Source organism: Malaclemys terrapin, chromosome 13 (genome assembly GCF_027887155.1).
Source record: "Malaclemys terrapin pileata isolate rMalTer1 chromosome 13, rMalTer1.hap1, whole genome shotgun sequence".
NCBI lineage: Eukaryota > Metazoa > Chordata > Testudines > Emydidae > Malaclemys > Malaclemys terrapin.
In genome coordinates, this window is record NC_071517.1 from 42123049 (window position 1) to 42147652 (window position 24604).

Below are 24604 nucleotides of genomic sequence, written 5' to 3' on the forward strand. Positions count from 1 at the left end.
TGTGATTCCTAAGCACAGAGAGCCAGGGACACGGTGGTAAGTGACACCTTGAGAGACGGAGGGGTAGAATGAGGAGAAGGTTAAAACTCTCCGTTGCTGGGACAGAGGCTGCTGTGTCGAGGGTGGAGGGATGGGGGAAGGAGGGAATCCCTTAGACTCACCCCTATCATCCTCAAATAGCACAGAAGCTAAAACACCACCGGCTACTGTCCCTGCTCCCCATTTTTTTAGCATCTGGTTAATTCTGCTCCATAAGGGAGAAAATGGACAAACAGTAAATGCTTTTTAGCAGGGCCTGGAGTAATCTGAGACTATCTGGGAATGAGACAATCTGGCCCCAAAGGGGGAATTTAGGGACTAACAATCACTCTGCTAATTGGGAGGGGGTCAGAACACATAAGTAAGGCTACAATTTTGTTACAGAAGTCACGGAAGCTGTGACTTCCAGAGACCTCCGTGACTTCAGCCCATTTTGGCTCGGAGCAGTGGGGTCCCCACACACCTCGTGGTGGCTGAGAGCTGCCCCCTAGATCACTGAGCCTGTGACTTGTCCATGACTTTTACTAACGATATCCATGACAAACGGGTGGCAGGTTTGTAGAAATTTTGGTGGTGCCCAGAACCCACCCCCCCCAAACTCCACCCCTCATCTGACTAAGGCTCTGGGAGGGAGTTTGGGTGGGGGGAGGAGGTCTGGGGTGCAGGCCCTGGGCTGGGGCAGGGGATTGGGGTGCAGGAGGGGTGCAAGGTGCAGGCTCTGGGATGGAGTTTGGGTGCAGAAGGGGTGAGAGGTTGGGCTCTGGGAGGGAGTTTGGATGGGGGAGGGGGTCTGGGTTGCAGGCTCTGGGATGGAGTTTGGGTGCAGGAGGAGGCTCTGTGCTGGGGCAGTGGGTGGGGGTGCAGGCTCTGGGACAGAGTTTGGGTGCAGGCTCTGGGCTGGGGCAAGGGGTGGGGGTGCAGGAGGGGGTGAGGGGTGCAGGCTCTGGGAGGGAGTTTGGGGGCAGGAGAGGGTATGTGGGAAGGGGGTGGGGATGCAGGCTCTGGGACAGAGTTTGGGGATGGGAGGGGTGTGAAGGGAGGGGGTGCAGGGGTGAGGGCTGTGGGGTGATGGGTGCAGGGTGGGGTTGGGGATGAGGGGTTCATGATGCAGGAGGGGGCTCAGGTCTGGGGCAGAGGGTAGGAGTGTGGGGGGATGAGGGCTCTGTCTGGGGCTGGGGATGAGGGGTTTGGGGCGTGGGAGGGGCTCAGGGCTAGGGCAGAGGGTTGGAGTGTGGGGGGGATGAGGGCTCTGGCTGGGGGTGTGGACTCTGGGGTGGGGCAGGGCTGAGGATGAGTTTGGGGTGCAGGCAGTCTGCCCCAGGGCTGGGGCCAGAGAGGATGACTCCCCCCAGCCCTCTGCCCCTGGCAGCAGTGAGCTCCAGGGGAAGGACCCCCATCTTCCCCCCTGCAGCACACTCACCTCACACCACTGTCACTGCACGTGTTCCTAGGGCCCCTCAGGTCCAGGAAGCCCCCTCGCCTCCCCTGTGGTGGGTGTCGGGGGGGGGGGCTGCCATCACGTGTGGCCTCCTCCCCTGCCGCTGCCCCTCACCGTAGTCCCACTGGGGGTGGGGGATGGGGCTGCCCCTTGCCCAGCGTGGGGCAGGAGCGGTGACTGTGGGCAGCGGGGGCCTCTGTGCTGGTGAAGGGTCCCGCCAGAAAACAGAAGGGTCCGAGGCAGAAGGGCAGGGGCAGGGCAGCCTGCCCTGCCGCTGGTGGTTAGGGGGCACTAGGACCCTGCGGTGGCAGTTGATGCCGGGAGCCAGCCCAGCAACGCAGAGTCAACATGGAGCTGCAGGGGAGAGGCAGGGACCCTCCAAGCCCAGGGGAGGCACGTGGGGGCAGCAAGTGGGGGCCGAGGGACACTCGGGGGGGGGGGGGGGACGGCAGGTGGGGCCAGGGCAGAGACCTGGCCCCAAACATTGGTGGAGCCGGGCCCCGGGCCCCGAATATTGCTGGAGCCCGGGCACCAAAGGCTCATATAACTCACCGCCCCGATGACATAATTTTAGCCTTACACGTAGACGCTCAGGGACAGTTTACGCTAGGAAACCTGGCAGAGGTCACAGAGATGCGCTGGCTAATCCCGACCACACCTCTTAGCATAGACAGATGCTCGAAGGCAAAGGTGGGATCTCCAGGCCTCCCACAAAGGGTCCTGTGGTTATCAGTCCCTCTCAGTGGCGCTGTCTGAATGCAGAGGGGACAGAGAGAAGGGGCCAAGGGGGTGAGTGAGGAGAGGCAGCACGTCTCTACCCCTGTGCTCTCCCTCGCCTCTGATCCCATTATCCCCAAACACTCAATACCCCAGCACCCAGCTCCCCCTGCTTCCCAGCTCCACCAGCCCCAACCATTCAACGCCCAGTGTCCTCCCCAGAACCCAGCGCTGACCTTGATCAGTTAGGACAAACTGCAAAGAACGGGGCAGACAATCCCCCAAGCTGGTGGATATTCCAATAGTTAGATTCACCAAGCCAGCAACAAAACACCTTCTATGCCCATCTTACTGGTTACCCAGAAGCCAAAACACAGTTCTATTAAAGCACAGGTAGTCAAGTCTATTTTGGTCAAGGTCAAAATTTCTTTGTCAAGGTATAGACAAGGTCCACACTCCAGAGAAAATTATAATAAAAAACCCAACAGTAATGATGATAATAGATAAATAAAAAAATTTCAGGGCTCCATTCAGAAGCATCTGGCTGTCAGATTTGGCCCACACACTGCCTGCCTTAAAGCAACCCAGCCTTGGGCTCCCTCCCAGACAGCCCCATTAAATATAATGAGGATTACTGAAAATCTTGTTCATCATCTAAAAAGTTCTACCAATCCCAAAGGATTGGATACATTACCCAAGAACTTAATGAATACTTCGGTTCTTACCCAAATACACGCTTACAGCCAATTCTTATTAACTAAAGTCAAATTTATTAAAAGCAGAAAAGAGAGAGAGTATTGGTTAAAAGATCATTATACATACAGACATTAATAGAGTGCTTAGGTCAGTTTCACCGCAGAGACAGTGCTTTAGAATTGAATTGAGGAGTCCTTTTTAGAATCATTTAATCAGGTTCTAGTCTAATGTCCAAATGTTCGATATCAGAGCAGTCCAGAGGAGACTGGAGATCTCAATCTTACGACTCAAACTCCCCCCGAATAAAGCGTAAGAAGATCTGAGAGAAAAGGATCAGGTCCCAAGAGTTTTTAATACAGATTTTTGCAGCCTCTCGGTGAACAATAGGCTTTTGAAGTAACCTTGTATTTCCTAAACATCACCGGCAATTAACGACATGGATTAACATAAGGTGATTATCCAGTAAGGAGTTCATAGACTGTTTCCCACAAACTTTAAAGAGACATGCAGACAATGACATTATTACACCCAAGTTTTATCTAAATGTTAATATTTCTGTTTGATCTCCAAATTAAGAGAATACAGCCCTAGAGAGGAACCGTTTGGTTACATTGTTAACCTCTAACAAGATATAGGTAAACAAAGACGACTTCCTCCAATTCTTTAGGAATACAAGTTTACATTTCAAAGCTGAAGCCTGTAGAACATGGAATGGCCCTAAATACCATTTACACACTTATGAAGCATGTCTCTAAAGGTTGAATCTGGATCAATTAGCCTGCAAGTTGCTTCCCCCTTTCTGGCCATGGGTAACAGAAGTTTAGATACTGTGTGGAGTCTCCCATGTTTAATGAGGTGTAATCTCTGTGGGAAACTTCCCATAGTCCAAGCACTTATGGGGTCTCTCTCCTGTATGGATTCTCTGATGTTTAACAAGGCCTGACTGCCACCTGAAACTTTCCCCACAGTCCAAGCACTTATGGGGTCTCTCTCCTGTATGGATTCTCTGATGTATAACAAGGCCTGACTGCCACCTGAAACTTTTCCCACAGTCCAAGCACTTATGGGGTCTCTCTCCTGTATGGATTCTCTGATGTATAACAAGGTCTGACTGCCACCTGAAACTTTTTCCACAGTCCAAGCACTTATGGGGTCTCTCTCCTGTATGGATTCTCTGATGTTTAATAAGGCCTGACTGCCACCTGAAACTTTTCCCACAGTCCAAGCACTTATGGGGTCTTTCTCCTGTATGGATTGCCTGATGTGTTATAAGGACTGACTTCCAACGGAAACTTTTCCCACAGTTCAAGCACTTATGGGGTCTCTCTCCTGTATGGATTGTCTGATGTGAAACAAGAGCAGATCTCTCTATGAAACTTTTCCCACAGTCCAAGCACTTATGGGATTTCTCTCCCGTGTGGATTCTCCCATGTTTAACAAGGACTGATTTCTGTGTGAAACTTTTCCCACAGTCTAAGCACTTATGGGGTTTCTCTCCTGTGTGGATTCTCTGATGTATTATAAGGACTGACTTCCAACGGAAACCATTCCCGCAGTTGAGGCATTTATAAGGTCTCTCTCCTGTATGGATTGTCTGATGTGAAAGAAGAGCAGATCTCTCTATGAAACTTTTCCCACAGTCCAAGCACTTATGGGGTTTCTCTCCCGTGTGGTTTCTCCCATGTTTAATGAGGTCTGATTGCTCTATAAAACTTTTCCCACAGTCCAAGCACTTATGGGGTCTCCCTCCTGTGTGGATTCTCTGATGCCTAGTAAGGAATGATCTGTGTCTGAAACTTTTCCCACAGTCTAAGCACTTATGAGGTCTCTCTCCTGTGTGGATTGCCTCATGTTTAACAAGGCCTGATCTCCGTTTGAAACTTTTCCCACAGTTCAAGCATTTATGGGATTTCTCTCCTGTATGGATTGTCTGATGTGAAACAAGAGTGGATCTCTGTATGAAACTTTTCCCACAGTCTAAGCACTTATAGGGTTTCTCTCCTGTGTGGATTCTCTGATGTGAATCAAGAACTGATCTGTATCTGAAACTTTTTCCACAGTCTAAGCACTTATGGGGTCTCTCTCCAGTGTGGATTGCCTGATGTTTAACAAGGCCTGATCTCCGTTTGAAACTTTTCCCACAGTTCAGGCATTTATGGGGTCTCTCTCCTGTATGGATTGTCTGATGTGAAACAAGAGTGGATCTCTGTATGAAACTTTTCCCACAGTCTAAGCACTTATAGGGTTTCTCTCCTGTGTGGATTCTCTGATGTGAATCAAGAACTGATCTGTATCTGAAACTTTTCCCACACGCCAAGCACTTATGGGATCTCTCTCCTGTGTGGCCTCTCTGATGTGTAACAAGGCCTGATCTCCGTGTGAAACTTTTCCCACAGTTCAAGCACTTATGTGGTTTCTCTCCTGTGTGGATTCTCTGATGTGTCACAAGGTGTGATCTCAGAATGAATCCTTTCTCACTTTCGAAGCACTGATAGAGTTTCTCTTCATTGAGATTTGTCTGCTGGGCTGTGGGATCCTTGTGTCCTCCCCCACATATAATAGATTTATCCACTTCCCCAGGAACATCCTCATGATGATTCCCCTCCTTGTTCTCACTCACTCTCTCAGCACCTGCTGGGAGAGAGACAATCCAGACATGAGAGTCATTGTGCTGGGGAGAAAGAGGAATAGCACAGAAGGAAAACGAACACACTAAATTTGTGAAGAATCACCAACTGGATTTTGCCTCCACATCCCACCCAAACACTCACAGGGAAGGAAAGTTGGGAAGGAATCTCCGGCAGCTAACAGGATGCCTGGAAAGCCGTAAGCGATATCTGCTGACGACAGCCCTGCCCTGGCTGAGATGAGGAAGAACTGAGGGCCCTTGCTCACACCACAGTTTTGGGATTCTCAACCTTTTCCTTCATTCACCAAATGGTTTTTGTGTCAGTCCTCACCTGTACGGGTGCCTCTCGGGATCTCTCTTTCCTCACAGGCCTGGAGATCAGGTACCCACGGCTCTTCCCCTTGTTCCAGGCGGGAGATCAGCTCAGGTTTGGGAATGGGGAATCCTGTGCAGGGGGTGAAATCAGACCAGATCAGGGTGCATGGAGGATTAAGAGAGTGTCTGTCACAAAGGACATTCCATGTCCCGGTGCTGTGCTGGAGGAATGTGGACTCCAAGAGGACGGGAACAGAGTCACTGAGCCCCCTTGGAAGAGGCAGACATTTGGGAAGGTGAGGGGAATTGTTACGCCCTCAATAGGAGTTTGCAGGGTCTGTGCACTCTGGGGGCCTTGCTGACAAACACACAGCTCTAGAGTTAAACCCCTGCCTATTTCTAAACCTGCAGAGCCCAGAGCCCTCCCCATGGCTGGAGCTAGTCCCAAGGAGGGAGGTGAACAGAGATGCTGTGTGTGAATGAGAAATAACACAAACAGAACAATGCATGACTTCTGCTCCACTGAACGGTGGGGGTGGGTGGGAATGGTTTAGCACGTCCATTAGCTTTTGACACTGCGATCCGATTGGAGAGGGTACATAGATGCAAGTCTCTCTCACACTGCAACTGTGGATTATGGGACAAATTCTTCTCCAATCTAACTGACCAGGGAAGAACGTAACCCAGGGATTCCCCCACCCCATCTACCTCGGGGGGGGGGGGGGGGGAAGGGAGGGTACACTTCCCTGGGATTTCCCCAACAGCCCCTTTCTCCCCCAGTTTTGTGAACTGGTTACATGCAGTGTTGCCAATGTAGTGATTGTTTGGAAAACTGACTTGAAATTGAAACATTAATACACACTTTAAAAGCATATACAGTGTATGATAAAACACATGTATCTGAAAAGTATAATTGATTTGAAAAGTATGAACATAGACTAGCTTCCTTATACGGCGGCTGTTTTTGATGACAATGTCGGTGCATTCATTTCGGTGATGTTGGCCAACCGAATAATTTCAAATGATGATTTGTAAGCAAAGTTTAAATGAGCTCTCCCTGACAGATAGTGAGGGGCTGGGGGCTGGGGGGAAAGGTTTCAGGACCAGATTGGATTTCCATTCACACCTAATCTACCTAGGTACCCAGCAAACAGATCTGTGTTGCCCAAGTGATAGATTTTGGCTGGGGTTGGGTTACCCCCTGTGCATTCAAGTGATTTGTAATGAAATGTTGTTATGTTATTGTATGAGAACAGGGCAGTAGAACTGTACTTAGCCTGTGCTGTATTTAGCACTACTGCGCTCCCCGCCCCCCCCCCCCCGCAGTCCTTGTCCCAAAACTCTTTCCCTTGTGCCCCCATGTCACCTCCAACCCACTTTCTCCAACATCCGGGTTCTTATCGCCACCAGCTGCCTCCAACACCTGTATCTTCACCACCCAGCCTTGCAAACTACAACCCTTACCCACTGCACTCAACCCCCATCACCAGGCATTTTAGCCAGCCTGAAGTGCAGCCCTCATTGCACAGCACTCCAGACAGGAAGGCTGAGTATGATAACAGGACATACGCAAATCTGTGATTGAACCGTTCCCCACCCCAACCCCTTGCCCTATTTCCCAAGCAGTTGTGTTTCTTTTCAATACATGAATTTTCTTTTAAATAACTGGATTTTTTGGCTTTGAAAACATGCTTTATTATTGCATTGAGTAAAAGATACCTTAGCCCAGGAAAGCAGCAGGCATTGCAAGTCAGTGTAGCAAGCACAGATTCCTACTAACATTGGAACCACTGCACTTCACCCCCGTGCAGGGCACCAAACGTTACTGGCGGCTTTCAGCCTCAAATTGCTCCCTCAAGGCATCCTTAATCCTTGCAGCCCCACGTTGGGCCCCTCTAATAGCCCTGCTCTCTGGCTGTGCAAATTGCGCCTGCAGGTATTGAACTTCCGAGGTCCATGCCCGAGTGAATCTTTCACCCTTCCCTTCACAAATGTTATGGAGGGGACAGCACGCGGATATAACTGCAGGGATGTTGTCATCGGCCAGATCCAGCTTCCCATACAGAGAGCGCCAGCGGCCCTTTAAACGGCCAAAAGCACACTGCACAGTCATTCTGCACCAACTCAACCTGTTGTTGAACCATTCCTTGCTGCTGTCAAGGTTCCCTGTGTAGGGTTTCATGAGCCACAGCATTAAAGGGTAAGCGCGGTCTCCAAGGATCACAATGGGCATTTTGACTTCCCCTACGGTGGTCGTCCGCTCTGGGAAAAAAGTCCCAGTTTGCAGCTTCCTTAACAGGCCAGCGTTTCGAAAGATGCGTGCATCATGCACCTTTCCGGGCCAGCCTGTGTTAATGTCAATGAAACACCCACGGTTATCCACAAGCGCCTGGAGAACCATAGAGAAATACCCCTTCCGATTAACGTACTAGGAGGCTAGGTGGGCTGGTGCCAGAATTGGAAAATGCGTCCCATCTATCGCCCCTCTGCAATTAGGGAAACCCATTTGTGCAAAGCTAGCCACAATGTCATGCATGTTACCCAGAGTCATGGTTCTTCTGAGCAGGATGCGATTAATGGCCCTGCAAACTTGCATCAACATGATTCCAACAGTTGACTTTCCCACTCCAAACTGGTTAGCGACCAATCGGTAGCTGTCTGGAGTTGCCAGCTTCCAGATTGCAATAGCCATCCGCTTCTCCCCTGTCAGGGCAGCTCTCAATCTCGTGTCCTTGCGCCGCAGGGTGGGGGTGAGCTCCTCACACAGTCCCATGAAAGTAGCTTTTCTCATCCGAAAGTTCTGCAGCCACTGCTCGTCATCCCAGACTTCCATGACGATGTGATCCCACCACTCAGTGCTTGTTTCCCGAGCCCAAAAGTGGCGTTCCACGGTGCTGAGCATGTCCGTGAATGCCACAAGCAATCTTGTGTCATATCCGTTACACGAGTTGACATCATCGTCGGACTCCTCACTGTCAGTTTGTAGCTTAAGGAGTAACTTGACTGCCAAACGTGACGTGCTGGTGAGACCCATCAGCATATTCCTCAGCGCTTCAGGATCCATTCCCACAGACCGAAAGGGAAGACAGAGCACGCAGTACAAAAAACATTGAAAGATGGTGACAAATGTGGATGGAAGCACAGGGATTGCTGGGATGCGAAGCGATGCATCACGGGGCATTGGAACAGGACCCAGAATGCCCCACATCCCCCTCTCCCTTCCCACAACTGACTAGCTAGACGCATGAGGTGCAACAGTGAAAGACTCAACAGTTGAAAAAGTGAAGAACTCTCTCACCACATTCAAAAAAGTTGCATACATGGCTGATGAATGCACCGATGCAAATGGGCATCAAATATTAAGTCATTGTGAACATTATCTTGATGTCAGTGGTAGGCCAGTAGATGCATTTCTAGATGTTCAAGTTATAGAAGACACATCGGCTGCATCTGTGACAACCCACATCTTAGAAGAGTTAAATGCTTGTCAACTGGACCCCAAACAGATGGCTGCTTGTGCATTTGATGGTGCTGCAAACTTCTCTGGAAGACATGGTGGAGTACAAGCTTTGCTCAGAGAAAAGTGTAACCCTAATCTCTCCTATACACACTGCAGAGGCCATCTACTCCAACTAGCACTAGTACGAGCTGCAGACTCTTCAAAAGACATTTAAAAAGCTATAAATGTAACGTCTTCATTATATCCTTTTTTCAGCAAGAGTCCAAAAAGACTGAATATCTTGGAAAATATAGAAGATACACTGGGACTGAAGTTCAAATTAGTCCAACCTGGGAAAACCCGCTGGCTTTCTCCTTGGCTGTTGTCTTAAAATTACTCCAGCCGTTATTACTGGCTTTGGAAAGTATCTACCAAGCTGGGATGGATCTACGTAGTGAGGCTGGTGGATTACTTTTGCTACTACGTTCAGAGAAGACTATTGCCATTCGCTCTCTTGTAAGTCTACTGTTGAAACCACTTGGGTCATTACACAATGCCATCCAGGCATCTGCTACAACAGTAGTAGATCTTTGTCCACCAATAGAAGCTATATGTGGATCAATCCGAGAGCGATCCATTGAAAAAGTACTGGAAGAAGCAAAGACTTCAGTCCAGAAGTTGACTAATGAAGGCATTTATATTGAATCCTTAAGTGAAGAGGACAAGAAGTGTTTGTTAAGACAACTGGAAAAGAAAACAGACTTAATTCTTAAAAGTCTACAACAGCGACTTCTAGATTCTACGTAGCTTTTCCAGATCCCTGTCCTATAAAACAATGGTCTCCAAAGTGGGGCGCGCAAGAGGATCCTTGGGGGTGCGCGGCCGGAGGACCTTCGTCCGAGCAGCTTTTTTGTTTTGTTTTGCGCTTCGGCAAAAATGGTAGAGCCGGCGCGGCAGGGGGTGCATGCTCAACGTTTTTTTACTGATAGGGGTGCACGATCAAAAACGTTTGGAGACCACTGCTATAAAACACCGACAGATGAGTGGAGTGAGGCACTACCAGCAATGGGGCTGGTACGTGCTCAGGACAGAATAGAGAATTTGAACACAGAGTGGAATATCATACAACAAATGAATAAAGATTTGACTTCAACTTCTTTTTTATCATCACTAGTGGCTCGACCCGATCTTTGTGCTATGTTTCCTGGGATGAAAGAAGGAGGAATTCATCTCTTGCTACTCCCAGTCACAATAGCTACGGCTGAACGTTCTTTTTCATCACTGAATAGAATTTTGTGTTCTGAAAGACGTCGCCTTCTGCCTGATCATGTGAATGAACTAATGAGCATATCAACTGAAAGAATGGAAGTACCGGACACACGAGAAGCCACCAAAGATGAACACATTGCATTCAAGAAGTTCATTAACGGAGTTGTGCAAAATTATAACAAGAAACCAAGAAGGATGTAGATACAGTGCTTCACAGAAGGCTTGAGTAGCCAACTTTAATTTGTGATGATTGTAAAACACGAGTTAAACCTAATAAAATGGTCATGAAACATTGTTCAGTTTTAACTATGGTGCCACAGCCCACCTTCACTCTCATAGTCTCACCCCTCATTGGCCCTGGACTCCTCACCCCCTGTAAATCCGAACACTCCCCCTAATTTCAATTCCTGGGGAAAACACTGATGTAACCAGAGTCAGAAATGCAGGCCCTACACTTTCTAATAATTGAGGGGACGGGAATCGCTTACCCAACGAGGTAACTGTCTCGTAATTCTCCTGCATTACGTCCCTGTAGAGGGCTCTCTGAGCGGGGTCCAGCAGAGCCCCCTGCCCCTGGGTGAAATACACAGCCACCTCCTCGAAGGTCACCAGCATCTGAAAGAACAAGAATCCCCAACTCAGCACCTGCTGCCCCAGCCACAATCCTGCTAGTTACAGGGAAAGGAAGGGGGGAAAAAAAGCAGCTCTGGGAGGACCAGAGAAGCAGAATCCCTCCCCCACCCTGCAGCAGCCACGTGGCTTCAGGGGGTGGGGAGAAGGTGAGAGCTCCTTGTCCGTCCCCCTCCCAGCAGATGGAGCAGGGCAGGGTCTTCTTATTTACCACACACCTGCCAGCCACAGGCTGATATGGGAAGCCAAGCTCTGAGCTGGGGACAGGGACAGGAATCCCAACAGCTTCCCTGCGTATTTCACAGCAGCCTCTGGCCAGTGGGTTCAGGCTTCAGCACTGGGAGTCTGGAAAATGTTCCAAGCCCTGTTTCATAAACGGGGAAAGTCAACACCCCCACCCCTGCCAATAGGCCTATTCAGAAAATCAGCAGGTTTATCACACCCCGTTTCCTCCCTGATGCTCCCTCCACCCGCCCAGCAGCTCCCTGAAAATCCCCTACCTGAGCTGGCTCCATCACAGCCATTTCCCTTCTCCGTCTCCTGGAAGACGGGTTGATCTGGAGTGAAATCTGGATGTGATTCTTCAGCCTGTTGGGGCGAGAGGGGCGGTTACAAAAGGGACTGGAGTCCATTTCACACCCCCATTCCCTCCCCCGGCTCTTCAGACCCTCCCAGTAACAGCATCTCCGTACACACCAGGCAGGGTCGTTTGGAAACCGAAGACTTTATGCTTCCATCCCACGCCACTGTCAAGTTTTAGCAAATTAGGACAAGTCAGCAAATAAGCACAACCTTAGCTATGAGTAACTGCTACTGGTGACAATTTGCTACCTCTGTACAGTACCAGAAGACAGGAAAGGTGAAAAGTAGCACATTTCTACAGATAGTTTCACACACCCTCTGGTGTAAGAAACTGCTCTATGTAGGAATTAGCTACATCAGAGAGCAGTTTCTAGCAAAGTAGGACTTCTCTGCTACATGTAGCAAATTCCTACAGATAGCAGTTTCTCATACTAATTCTCTGCTAATTGAAGTCTCTAAACCACATGATTTGGGGACTTCAACAGCAGAGTCAAGGGAAAGGGTAGGGACGGCTTTCTGGCCCTGCATGATGCGGGAGGTCACACCAGATGATCATAATGGTCCCTTCTGACCTTAAAGTCTATGAGTCTATGAGTCTACTACACCTGCCCCAGCCCTTTGCCCCAAGTCTCTCTCCTCACCTGCGGGCTCCAGTTCAGGAGCTGGTGTCCGCAGAGCCTGGGGCTGCCCCAGAGGCAGGTTCCAGGCACCGGAGAAAGTCCCCACCCGAGCTGGGCACCGAGGGGCTTTAACAAAGGTCTCTCCTCTGCTGGGTAAGAAGCAGCTTCTCAGTTTGGGTTCCCAGGTCAAAATGGAGGAGGCAGCAGCTTCTGGTCCACGGAGCTCAACTCCAGAGCTGTATCCTGAGCAGAGAGAGACACACACCCGTCTCCTCCTCAGCAATAACCGGAGGCAACACCTGATGAATGAGCTGCCCTGGACTCCCCCGGCAGCCTCCAGGGACAGGCAGGCAGAGGCTGATCCCATTGGCCCATCCGCATTCCCCCCCTGCCAGAGCCAGCAGTCAGGGCCGGATTAACTTTTTGTGCCCCCCCCCACCCCCCCAGGGGAATGATTGTAAAAGACAGGAGATCAACACAGAAATTGTCTTTGAGACAGCACATAGCTGCATGGCTTTTATTAACAACAGCTACACGAAGTGGTTTGGTTGAGTAAGTTACTCACATTAATGCTGGCTATGTAACATACAAATTACTTAGCTGAAGCAAGACTAGTGTGAAGAATGATGCTGTAAATAAAATGTACGATGATTTTATTCAGATTTTGCGACGGGCCTTTGCTGCAGCAAACATGTCAATTAATCTAGAGACGTCTATGGAATTTACCATCTCAGATTCAATGGATAACAGAGTAAGACGGTTAAGCCTTTCTTGAACCATTGTAGCACGTAAAGCACTTTTTATCCTTTTTTTCAAACGTGAAAAAGACCTTTCACCACTGCAGTTCGAGACTGGTAGTGTCAGGTAAATGTGCAGTGCAACGAAGACATTTGGAAAGACCAGTTGCAAATTACGCATGGTCATTACGGTCAGTATTTGCAGTGGCTGCCAGAAAAGCCGTGCGGGCAGGAGAAGGGGCAAGCAATCATTTTTAAAAGGGAGAGGGCTAAGCCTTAAGCAGGGGGAAGCAAGTAGTGGGTGGGCTGGGGAGTGGAGAGGAGCGAGTGGGCAGAGCCATGTCTGCTGTACTGCCCAGGTAGGTTGGAGACTGTGGGGGTCAGCTGACCCAGTATCCCCAGCCCAAGTGACCTGACAGCCAGTAGTGGATTTAGAGTTAGTGAGGGAGGGGGCTCAGGGTTGGGGATGTGGCGTGCTTACCTGGGCAGCTCCTGTTTGGTGTGAGGGGTGCAGGAGCTCCCATTTGGTGCTCAGGGTGGGGGTGGGAATGTGGGGAGGGGTGCAGGAGTCAGGGCATGGGGGGCTGGGTATGTGTGGGGTGCAGGAGTCAGGGCATGGGGGGCTGGGTATGTGTGGGGGTGCAGGAGTCAGGGCAGGGGGCTGGGTGTGTGGGCTCAGGTCAGGGGTACTCACAGCAGGGGGCTGGAGGCATAGGTGCTGACTTTTGGTTTTGCTGGTGGGTGCCCTCCCTAGGCCCCACCCCCACTCTGCTCCTCCCCCCTGCCCACTGCTCGCTCCTCTCCGCCCCCTCCTCCGAGCACCTCTGCCAGTTTGGGGGGAGGCTATTTTCAGCATATTTATACACAGAGAAAAAAGGTGGGTGAGGTAATATCTTTTATTGGACCAGCTTCTGTTGCTGAGAGAGACACGCTTTGGAACTTTCACTGAACTCTTCTTCAGGAAGAAGAAACTGTGACAGCTCCAAAGCGTGTCTGTCTCTCTCACCAACAAAAGTTGCTCCAATAAAAGCTATTACCTCACTCACCTTTTGTCGCTCTAATTTCCTGGGAACAACAGGGCTGCACCAACACAGCATACAAAAATGCAAGATTCACATGAACAGCCCAGAGTGACCATCATCCCACCAGGATACTATTTTCAGGATTCATCTTAGCATAAGGTCATCATCACACCATGGAAGTAGCACCACCAGCACAATGAGATAAATACAGCCACACGTGCACGCCAAAAATTCACAGGACACGCCCGCTGGGATCCACGCAGCAGGACAGTCGTGTCAGTTTAGTTCTCAGTTTAGCGGGGATACACTCAGGGACTGAGTCCAAGGGTTCAGCTAAACACAAGGGCACCTGCAAATAACAAGCAGGATCGACACTGGCCCAAGAGGAGGAGTTGCACGTCAGGGCACTAATTCCCAATCCCAGTGCAAGGCAATATGGGATCCAGCCACCGGGTCTTTAGTGCCAGAATTTGTACTCCCAGGGGAGTGGGATGGAATTATAGAAGTTACAGGGGGAAAAGCCCTCTGTGATCGTCCTGGCTCAGTCCATCTCCCTGCCAATGCAGGGCTGATCTTACTGTATGTTTTGTCTAGTCTCCTTTTAAAAGTCCCAAGCCTTGGAGTTTCCAGCTGTGACACTCTATACCAGGGGTCGTCAGACTGGGGGTCACGACCCCTCAGGGGGTCACGAGGTTATTACTTGGGCGGTCACAAGCTGTCAACCTCCACCCCAAATGCCTCCAGCATTTATAATGGGGTTAAATATATATATGTGTTTTTAATTTATAAGGGGGGGGGGGTCACACCCAGAGGCTTGATGTGTGAAAGGGGCCACCAGTACAAAAGTTTGAGAGCGACTGCTCTATACCTCGGGGGAGCAGCATGCTGTGCACTGCAAGCCCCATCTTCATCATTTGTATATATTCTTTATATTGCTTATAAAGCCTGCCATGTAACGTAGCCGGGGACAGGTTATCATTTGCTGAAACCCAGTGTTCTCTCAAAATATGTATATCATTAAAGTGTAGAAAGTGATGAGATTGTGCTGTATGGTGGGAATGAAATATGCTGCAAATCTGGGAGTAGCCCAGAAGGCAACTCCCCAGAAACAAGAAGGCACTTGACCAAATGGCTGGGTGGATGTTAAACAACCATCACCAGCCACTGTGCGGCAAGTGAATGACAATTAGCAATTCAATGCCCATCACCAGAGAATTACTCAACCCCCGGGACTCAACAATGCCTCCCTCCACCCCCGGCAACATGATCACTAGCCCTTCCCTTGGGAGACAATTCCATCCACACCCCAAGGCAGAGATTGCACTGCTAGGACGGTTTCCCCTGATGGCCTCAGTTTCCCTTTCCTACCCCCCCACCCCATCCCATCCCAATTCCCCACTGCCTCTTCCCTTCCACCTCCCTAAGAGGCAGTCACCCAGATGCCAGGGAGGGGGACCAAGCGCACTACATGGACATGTAAAAAGCAACAGAGGGTCCAGTGGCACCTTTAAGACTAACAGAAGTATTGGGAGCATAAGCTTTCGTGGCTAAGAACCTCACTTCTTCAGATGCAAGTATCCTGGGACAGGTTACTTACCCACGAAAGCTTATGCTCCCAATACTTCTGTTAGTCTTAAAGGTGCCACAGGACCCTCTGTTGCTTTTTACAGTTTCAGACTAACACGGCTACCCCTCTGGTATTTGACTACATGGACATGGCCACTGTCTCTGAGAGGCAGGCGTCTCTGCCTTGCCCTAGCAGGGGAGACCTGGAGATGCCCCCCCCCCTCGTCCACCATGCCCATCCTGGTCCAGCTGCCCAGCAGGGGCTGGTACTCTCAGTCTCTCTGTGCTGCGGGGGTGCAGGGGATGCCTCCAGCTGAGCCCCCTGCCAAATGCAGAGAGCTGGGTGGCAGCTGGTGCCCCCCGCCATGTAGACGGCCACCCCGCCAACAGCTAGGTGCCAGCTCTCAGTACAGCCACCTGGGAAGGGGTTTCAATCCCCTGCCAGCCACCCTCACCCAGGGCCGGCTTTAGGCCGATTCAGCCGATTCGGCTGAATTGGGCCCCGCGCCAAGAGGGCCCCGCGCTGCAGCTGTCCACCCCGCCCCCAGCTCACTTCCCCCTCCTCCCCTCCCCTGAACGCTCCGCCCCCTCCCCTGCTTCCTGCGAATCAGAGATTCGCGGGAAGTCTGAAAAGAAGCAGGGGCGGGCCGGCAGCACCAGGTAAGCTGGGGTGGTGGGGGCGCGAGAAGGGCTCCGGGGAGGCGCCGCCCGTTCCCGTCGAGCACGCAGGCTGCAGCGGCTCTAGCCCGGCTCGGGCCCGGCCCCCGCGGCGCGGCTCCGGCCCAGCCCGGTCCCCGCGGCGCGGCTTGGGTCGGCTCCGTCCCGGCCCGGTCCCCGCGGCACTGCTCGGGTCCAGCCCGGCTCCAGCCCGGTCCCCGCAGCGCGGCGCGGCTCTGGCCCAGTCCCCGCAGCGCGGCTCCGGCCTGGCCCCCGCGGCGCGGCTCCGGCCCGGCCCCGGCCCGGTCCCCGCGGCACGGCTCCAGCCCCGGCCCGGCCCCCGCGGCGCGGCGCGGCTCCAGCCCCGGCCCGGCCCCCGCGGCGCGGCGCGGCTCCAGCCCCGGCCCGGCTCCCACGGCGCGGCTCCAGGTCGGACCCAAGCCCAGCAACCCCGGCCGGAGCGTGGCTCGATTCCTGGGGGCGGGGCTTGCAGCAAGCCCCGCCCCCAGGAATCGGGCCCTGCTGTTGCTAAAGCTGGCCCTGCCCTCACCCCAAGCCCCCCTTTGAAATACACTCACCCTGCACTAGCGCCACAGAAAGCAGCCTGCTGCCCAGGAGAAGGAGGTGGGGCTGCACCTGTGGGGTCGCTCAGCCCCTGCTCCAGGAGCAGAGTTCCCCTCGCTGATTGGCTGATGGCCAAAAAACACCTAAATGGCACTGCCCATGACACAGGCCACACTGATCAGCAACTCAGAGCCGGAAAAACGTCCTTGATTGGTGGCTCTGCAATGATTCCCCGCCCCACCAAACAGTTGATGGCTCCTGGGCCCCCACGGCACCATTCCCCCCTCCTTCCCCAAGGCCCGGCCCCGCCTCTCCTCCTCCCAGGAGTGGCTAGCTTGCTGGATCTCAGCCCTTCCCCCTCCCCTCCCTCCTGCTGCTGGGTCGCAGTGACTCCGGTCTGACACCGATGTGGCTAAGATCTGAATCCTGCATGGAAATCAGACCAGGGCCCTGGGCAGCTCCGAACACTCAAGATTCAGAGCCCCCAAATCATGAGTCTGTCATGAAAAACAAACCAACCAAATAATACATTGGGAGCACGGGGGGGTTGCCTGTGGATATTTGCTTTGTAGTAAGAAAAAGCCGGACCAGGGTAAGGCCTTTGAAGTGACCAGCAAGTGGGACTCCAGCAACCACTTTCTCCCCATGGGCAACTTCACCGGATTCACCGACTGGCAGTTCGTACACCGCGCCCGACTGAATTGCGTCCCTCTCAATGGAGCCGTCCGCCGCGGGAACCGGGACAAGCGCTGCAGGAAGTGCAGGTGTAGGGTGACCAGATAGCAAATGTAAAAAATCGGGACAGGGGGTGGAGGGTAATAGGAGCCTATACAAGAAAAAGACCCCAAAATCGGGACTGTCCCTATAAAATCAGGACATCTGGTCACCCAGACTTCTGAGCGGCGAGGGGTTAGATCCCTGCCCAGCCACCCCCCAATACTTGTTTGACCAGTTAAGGAAAAAAATTCCCAGATGGCTGCTGGGAGGGGCAGCCCCTCCCCCTCTCCTACCCCATGGGGCGGGGGAGCTGCCTTGTGTCTCTCCCTTCTCCACCCAGCCGGTCTCCTCTTGCTCTCACATTCTCCCTCCAGCCTCCCCTACCCACACACCCTTTCCCTCGCACTGATCCCCCCCCCCACATCTTCCCTCTATTCCAGCCTCGTTCCCCTCAGCCCCATAATCCCCCCCCCCATTCCCCTGCATGGCCCCATCCTCCCTTCAGTGCACCCACTGCCCCCTTCCTGCCCCTGGATCCACTTTAACCTGCCTCCTGCCCCCTCACACATCCCTGTTCGACCCTCGATCCCCCTTATTTACCCCCCCCCCCGCCCTGCAGCCCCCTCCCGGCTGCCCCCCACGTGTCGCTGTCCCAGCCCCAGCACGGCCCGGGCTGGCTCCCCCCGCCCCGCACACACCGGGAGCTGGCGGCAGCTTTCCCGGGCCCAGGGCGGGACTCGCAGCCAGCTCCGCTGGGAGCAGCCTGGGGCCAAACCCTCCCCCTGCAGCCCGGGTGTGATGGGGGGGGGGTGGGTCTCTCTCACCTTCCCTCCGAGCGGGGCACCCCGGGAGTCACCCCGGCGGCTGCGAGTCACTTCCTGCTGCCGGGGACTGACCCCCAACGATCCTCCCACCCAGCTGCTCCTGGGTCTTAGCGATCAACCCATCGCGCTGCAGCCCCCTGCCCCCTGCGGGCCCCACCTCCCCTGGGCTCGGGCAGCTTCTCCCAGTCCTATGTAGACCTCCTGCATAGAAGCCAGAGGATCAATGCGGGGACAGAAGGGAGACGTGCAGATCCCAGGGAGGGGGCAGAAGGGGGGTTTCTAGGGAGACTCGGGTTGTTGCAGAGACTCCGGGGCGAGGGGAGCCGGGACACTCTGTGTGTGATTCGCTCTGGTTACAGGCTGGCACAGGAAGCAGTTGGGCAGAGCTGGTCTCTTCTCTCCACACCACACTCACTGGCTACCAGCCTGGGCCGGAGCTACCAGCTCTGCTCCCCTTGCTCGGGTCATGGAGCTATCAGAGGTTTGCCACTGGGTTCCTCTGGTTGCCTGTAGGTCCAGATGAACCTGCCCCTGGGCTCTATTTAAATCCCATGTCTTCCCCCTCCCTGGGATCCCCTCTGCCCATGTCCCAGTTGGCTCCCGCGCGTGGGCACTGACTGCAGCTCCCCATCGGGCACCTGGATGTCAGCAGAAAAGCTCCCCATTGCTCTGGGTCAGGGACTGGAGCTCCACCCACTCAGGATTGTCCCCTATTTCCCCCTCATCATTTTCCGATTTTCACCAAAATCATCCACCTTCCCCTGATGGCCGCCTAGAAAAATCCCCTGAAATGTTGGAATTGATCAGATGCAGCCGTCAAAACAGACCAGTGCCACCGAGTTAAGTGCAGGGCCTCATTTTGCTAGGCCAAAAAGAAATCAAGATATTAGATAGCACTCTTAGGCCATGGCTACTGATGCAGCCGCACCACTGTAAGCTCTCTAGTGCAGGGGTTCTCACAACAAATGTTTTGGTGGCCCCACAGCATGGCCCCCAACTCCTGCTGGTGGCCACTCTGACAATTTGGTCTAAAATACTTAATTAACTTTAGGAATAACAAATAAATATGCACATATCCATGCCCAAATCTTAATTTATTTATGTAGAGGTTTTTTCATACTCAACACTCGACCCAATACTCGCAGGATAATTCCTGTCTCTTTCTGGTTCTGGTGCAGCAAGTTCACAGGTCTCAACCTCAGCTGTCTGGCTCTGAGGCGCAAACCCAGCAGTTTCCCAGCTCTGTTCCCCACCCATCTCCCACTCCTGACCGTGTCTCACATCACTGCAGGGATCAGGCTGTAACTTCCTTCCCCATTTCAGTGTCTGGCCCTGGGAGTGTGAATCTAGCTCGCACCCTCAGTGTTTGTGCTGATGGATATTGATGACTGTCACTGTTCAAAGAAACAAATCAATTCACAGGGAGTAGAAAAAGGTTAAAATTAAATTGAAAAGGACTGTTCTGGCAAATGGACATTTGTTTCATGAAGCCGTCAATAAATCTGAGCTATAAAACTAATCTAATATCAAATTATATGACCAAATGGCCTTTGGGAACAGAGAAAAACCCACCACACAGGATGGGTTATAAAACATGTTCATATTCATAACATGAAATCCCAAGGAGTCTGGTGGCACCTTAAAGACTAACAGATTTATTTGGGCATAAGCTTTCGTGAGTAAAAACCTCACTTCTTCGGATGAAATAAATCTGTTAGTCTTTAAGGTGCCACCAGACTCCTTGTTGTTTTTGTAGATACAGACTAACACGGCTACCCCCGATACATGAAATCCCAGAGAATCTGAAGACTCAAAATCCAGAAAATAAGTGCACTCATTTTCTTCCAAAGGGGCTAATCCTGCTTTACTTCTCGCCTCATGATTTGGTCATGTTACTTACAAAAGTTTTAGCGTCATCATAATAAACCAAAACAAACCAGCTTCCCATCTACAAATGATCTGGACTAGCCTAGATAAAAACTGGAAGCAATTTTACCAATAGATGCAAAGAGGGCTATAAGATCAGAAAGGTCAAAATGTACCTTCAGATTCATTTGGATTCCTTTCCTGGTTTGTGACACTTCCTTCTCCAGCCCTCAAGGGTCTGACTTAGGATCATAGACATCAAAACTGTGATTCTTAGGCATGGAAAGCCAGGGACACGGTGGTAAGTGACACCGTGGGACATAGGCGTTAACTTTCTCTGGTGCTGGTGGGTGCTCACGCCCCCCCCCGTCCCCACCCTGACTCCACCTTTCCCCGCCCCAGCCCTGCCTTAATACCAGACACCTCTGTGTTCTTGGGGAACCAGGGTGCAATATCCAACCTGACTCATGAAAGACACCCCCCGCCCCCAGCCTCTGCTTAAACCAAAACCCATCAGAGGAACAAACTTGCAGAGAGCAGTGAAGGGTGTTGGGAGACACACCTAGACCCCTCCTGACAAAGGTGACAAGATTACGACATCTCCATTAGCATACAGAATGGAGAGCAGAGACAACTCCCCTAGCCTCATCTGCATGAAAGATGGGACAGGAAGACATCTCAATTTACATACAGAGTGGAGAACAGAGAACCGCAATGAACTCTGGGATCAGAAAAAGCAGGGAAGCACTGCATCCTGGGAATCTCTGCTCCAGATGCTAATGAACCTATGTCTGCACACACCCAGCTCAGCAGTTATCAGACCAATTCTAGTAATGAATCCTTAATTGATATCCAAATACTGAAGCAGCCTAGTTGCATTGTGAGCTCCCTGGAAGAAAACACCACCCATAGCCAAGAGTGATCAGCTCCTATTGTCTAGTCTAAAGAAAACCCTTGAGTCATCAGCTTACCTATAAACAAATCTCGTGTTCTCCCTTGAACCATTGTATTTTCCCTACAAAAATCCCTACTCACCCTCCAGTCAGGGTCCTGATGCTTAGATCCAAACTATGCATCCGTTCCACTGGAACTCCATCTTCTCCTGACTGATCGTGCTGGGGGCTCTGCCTGTCTCCAGCATTCAGGACCCTCCGCTACCACCATCACCTGGGAACCCCAACCAGTTCAAGCCTCATGGAGTGGGTGAGATCCCGCCTCCTTCTCTCTGTTTTCCTTTCTACCTTAGGTTAGGGTTACCATATTTCAGCGAGCAAAAAAGAGGACGGGAGAAGCCCCGCCCTAGCCCCGCCCCTGCCCCTCCCACTTCCCGCCCCCCCTGACCTCCCAACCCTCCCCCCGTTCCTTGTCCCCTGACTACCCCCTCCTGGGACCCCTGCCCCTAACTGCCCCCCAGGACTATCTAAGCCTCCCTGCCTCTTGTCCCCTGACTGCCCCAACCTTTATCCACACCCCCACCCCCAGACAGACCCCTGGGACTCCCACGCCCCTTCCAACCACTCCCCACCCCCTGACAGCCCCCCCCAGAACTCCCAACCCATCTAAACCCCTCTGCTCCCTGTCCCCTGACTGCTCCGATCCCTCTCCCCACTCCTGCCCCCTGACAGCTCCCCCCCAGAACTCCCAGCCCCCTACCCCCCGCTCCTTGTCCCCTGACTGCCCCCTCCTGGGACCCCTGCTCCTAACTTCCCTCCAGAACCCCACCCCCTACCTAAGACTCCCTGTTCCTTGTCCCCTAACTGCCCCCTCCTAAGACCCCCCCCCCAACTGCCCACCAGGACCCTACCCCCTACCTGTACCCTGACTGCCCAAAACTTTCTCCACTCCCCCCAAAAAGCCCCCCCCCGTTTCTTGACTGCCCCCTCCAGAACCTCCCTGCCCCTTCTCCTGCCCCCCTTACCCTGCTGCTCAGAACAGGGTGTTGGGCTCTGTGCGAGCCGGACACGTGGCTGCGCTCCCCAGCACAACAAAACCCGGTCCCTGGCCCTGCACAACAAAACCCGGTCCCTGGCCCGGACCGGTTTGCAGGGGAAAGCTGTCCTTGTATCAGCACAAAGTGCTCTCGCTCCCGTTTTGCTACGCTGCATGGCAGTAACCGCTCCCAGTTGCAAAAGGGGAGGGCTGCACTTTGTGCTGAGACACTTGCTGGAATGCAGGGCGGAGCTCCTCTCCAGCTGCTCCGGAGTCCAGCCCGGGACTTTCCTGCAGCCCTCCCAGCCGCTCCGGGGGAGGGGGGAAATCCCGGACATTGTGAGTGCTTTACAAATTCCCCCCGGACGCTATTTTTAGCACAAAAAGGAGGACATGTCCGGGTAAATCCGGACGAATGGTAACCCTACCTTAGGTATTAACCTTTAATCATGTATGTTAGGTTGGTTTAGTCCTCCTTGTGTAGTTATCACTATTATTCAATAAATAACTTCTATGGTTAACTTGGTTGCTTCTCTCTCTCTTGCTGAACTTTACTCTTTTGTGGTTTTAGCTTCCCCCATTCACTCTACAGCAACGTTTCTTTTACCTAAGCTAAAGATCCCTGCAGCGCCCAAAATACTATGGGGTTTGCTCATCAAGTAGGTTACTGCCAGTACAATTGTGTTGTGGGAGTGGGGATAGGGACGTGCTGAATCTGGGATACATAAGGGTAACAGCTTGAAAGTGCTGCTTCCTCCAGCCCAGTGAGTCCAGAGACATATAAGGGGTCAGCTTGACAGTGCTGATTGACCCGGTCCGCTCAGACTTGCTCTGTTAATGTATGTGTGGGTGGGTGGGTGTTCATCCGGTTCTGGGGCTGGAGTAACCGAGCCCTAGAGAACCTAGGTCCTGCAGGATATCTTCATTGGGAGGGGACTTGCAGAAGAAAGAAGTGACACAAGCAGTACATTGACAGGATTACAGAATCCCCTTCCCCAGAAGAGTAACCCGAATAAATGAGCATACCCCAAAGTAATGGGCAAATGTGTTAACTTTCTCCTGTGCCGGTGGGAGCTTGCGCTCCCCCCCCCCCCCCCCCGACCCCGTCCCTGGCCCTGCCCTGACTTCACCCTTTCCCTGCCCCTGGCCCCGCCCCCACCCTTGCCTCTTATCCCATGATCCCCAAACACTCGATAGCCCCAGCACACAGCTCCCCCTGCTTCCCAGCCTCACCCATACAATCCCCAGTTTCTTCACCATTGCCCTGGTCCCTTAATGTTTGATCCCCCAGAGCCCAGTGCCCTGGGGGTTATGGGATTGGGAGGAGTTACCATCCCCCAGGGACACTCCCCCTGCAAGGAACAGACCTAGGTAAGTGGGGGAGCCCAGCCCAGGGGCTAGTGGAAGATGGAGGGTGGGGACAGGTGTCTAGAGTGAAGGTGGGGCCCGGCCCACGTGTCCTTCTCCTCATCTCCATGGCAGGGGGATACAGGGGGGGGGAGGGGGACTTCAGCCAGACAGAGGGAGCGTCTGGAGGAGTTTCTCTCTCTCCTTTCCCCCGTCTGTGGCCCATCAGCTCAGCAGCCAGGGCTGCAGAGTCTGATTGGGGCTTTTCTTCCTCTGCCTGGGGTTTGCTTAGACAGCTGGGTCCTTGGGAGCCAATTAAGACAAGCTGCAAAGAATGGGGCCGACACTCCTCAAAATTGGTGGCTATTCCAATACTTCAGTTCACCAAGCCAACAACAAAACAGCTTCTACAATACCTTACTGGCAACACAGAAGCCAAAGCACAGCTCTCTTAAAGCAACCTGGCCTTGGGCTCACTCCCAGACAGCCCAATGAAACACGATGGGGATTACAGAAAATCTGCTTCATCATAGAAAAAGTTCTACAAATCCCAAAGGATCGGACACATCACCCACCAAGTTAATGAACACTTCAGTTCTTACCCAAATACACGCTTGCAGCCAATTCTTATTAACTAAACTAAGCTTTATTAAAAGAAGAAAAGAGAGTATGGGTTAGAAGATCATTATACACACAGACATGCATAGAGTCCTTAGGGCAGTTCATAGTAGAGATGGTGCTTTAGAATGGCAAAGAATCCTTTTCAGAATCATTTCATCAGGTTATAGTCCAGAGATTTTCAAACTTTTGCAGTGGTGACCCCTTTCATACAGCAAGCCTCTGAGTGTGACCCCCCCTCCTTAAATTAAAAATACCTTTTTATCTATTTAACACCATTATAAATGCTGGAGGCAAAGCAGGGTTTGGGGTGGAGGATGACAGCTCACGAACCCTCATGTAATAACCTCACGACCCCCTGAGGGGTCTAGACCCCCAGTTTG

At 52.3% G+C, this 24604-nt stretch overlaps 1 protein-coding gene across 1 annotated transcript in view; it reads right to left on the bottom strand.

Annotated features, from left to right (window-relative positions):
- The window catches only part of LOC128847389 (zinc finger protein 850-like), a 48902-nt gene that overhangs the window by 17877 nt on the left and 6421 nt on the right, over nt 1–24604 (bottom strand). Inside the window, exons 6-10 of the mRNA XM_054046781.1 lie at nt 16935–17094; nt 11673–11760; nt 11031–11157; nt 5851–5964; nt 3750–5524 (exon numbers count right to left, since the gene is read on the bottom strand). Of these exons, the coding sequence (XP_053902756.1) occupies nt 3750–5524; nt 5851–5964; nt 11031–11157; nt 11673–11760; nt 16935–17094 (2264 nt within the window). The remainder of the gene's footprint in view (nt 1–3749; nt 5525–5850; nt 5965–11030; nt 11158–11672; nt 11761–16934; nt 17095–24604) is intronic.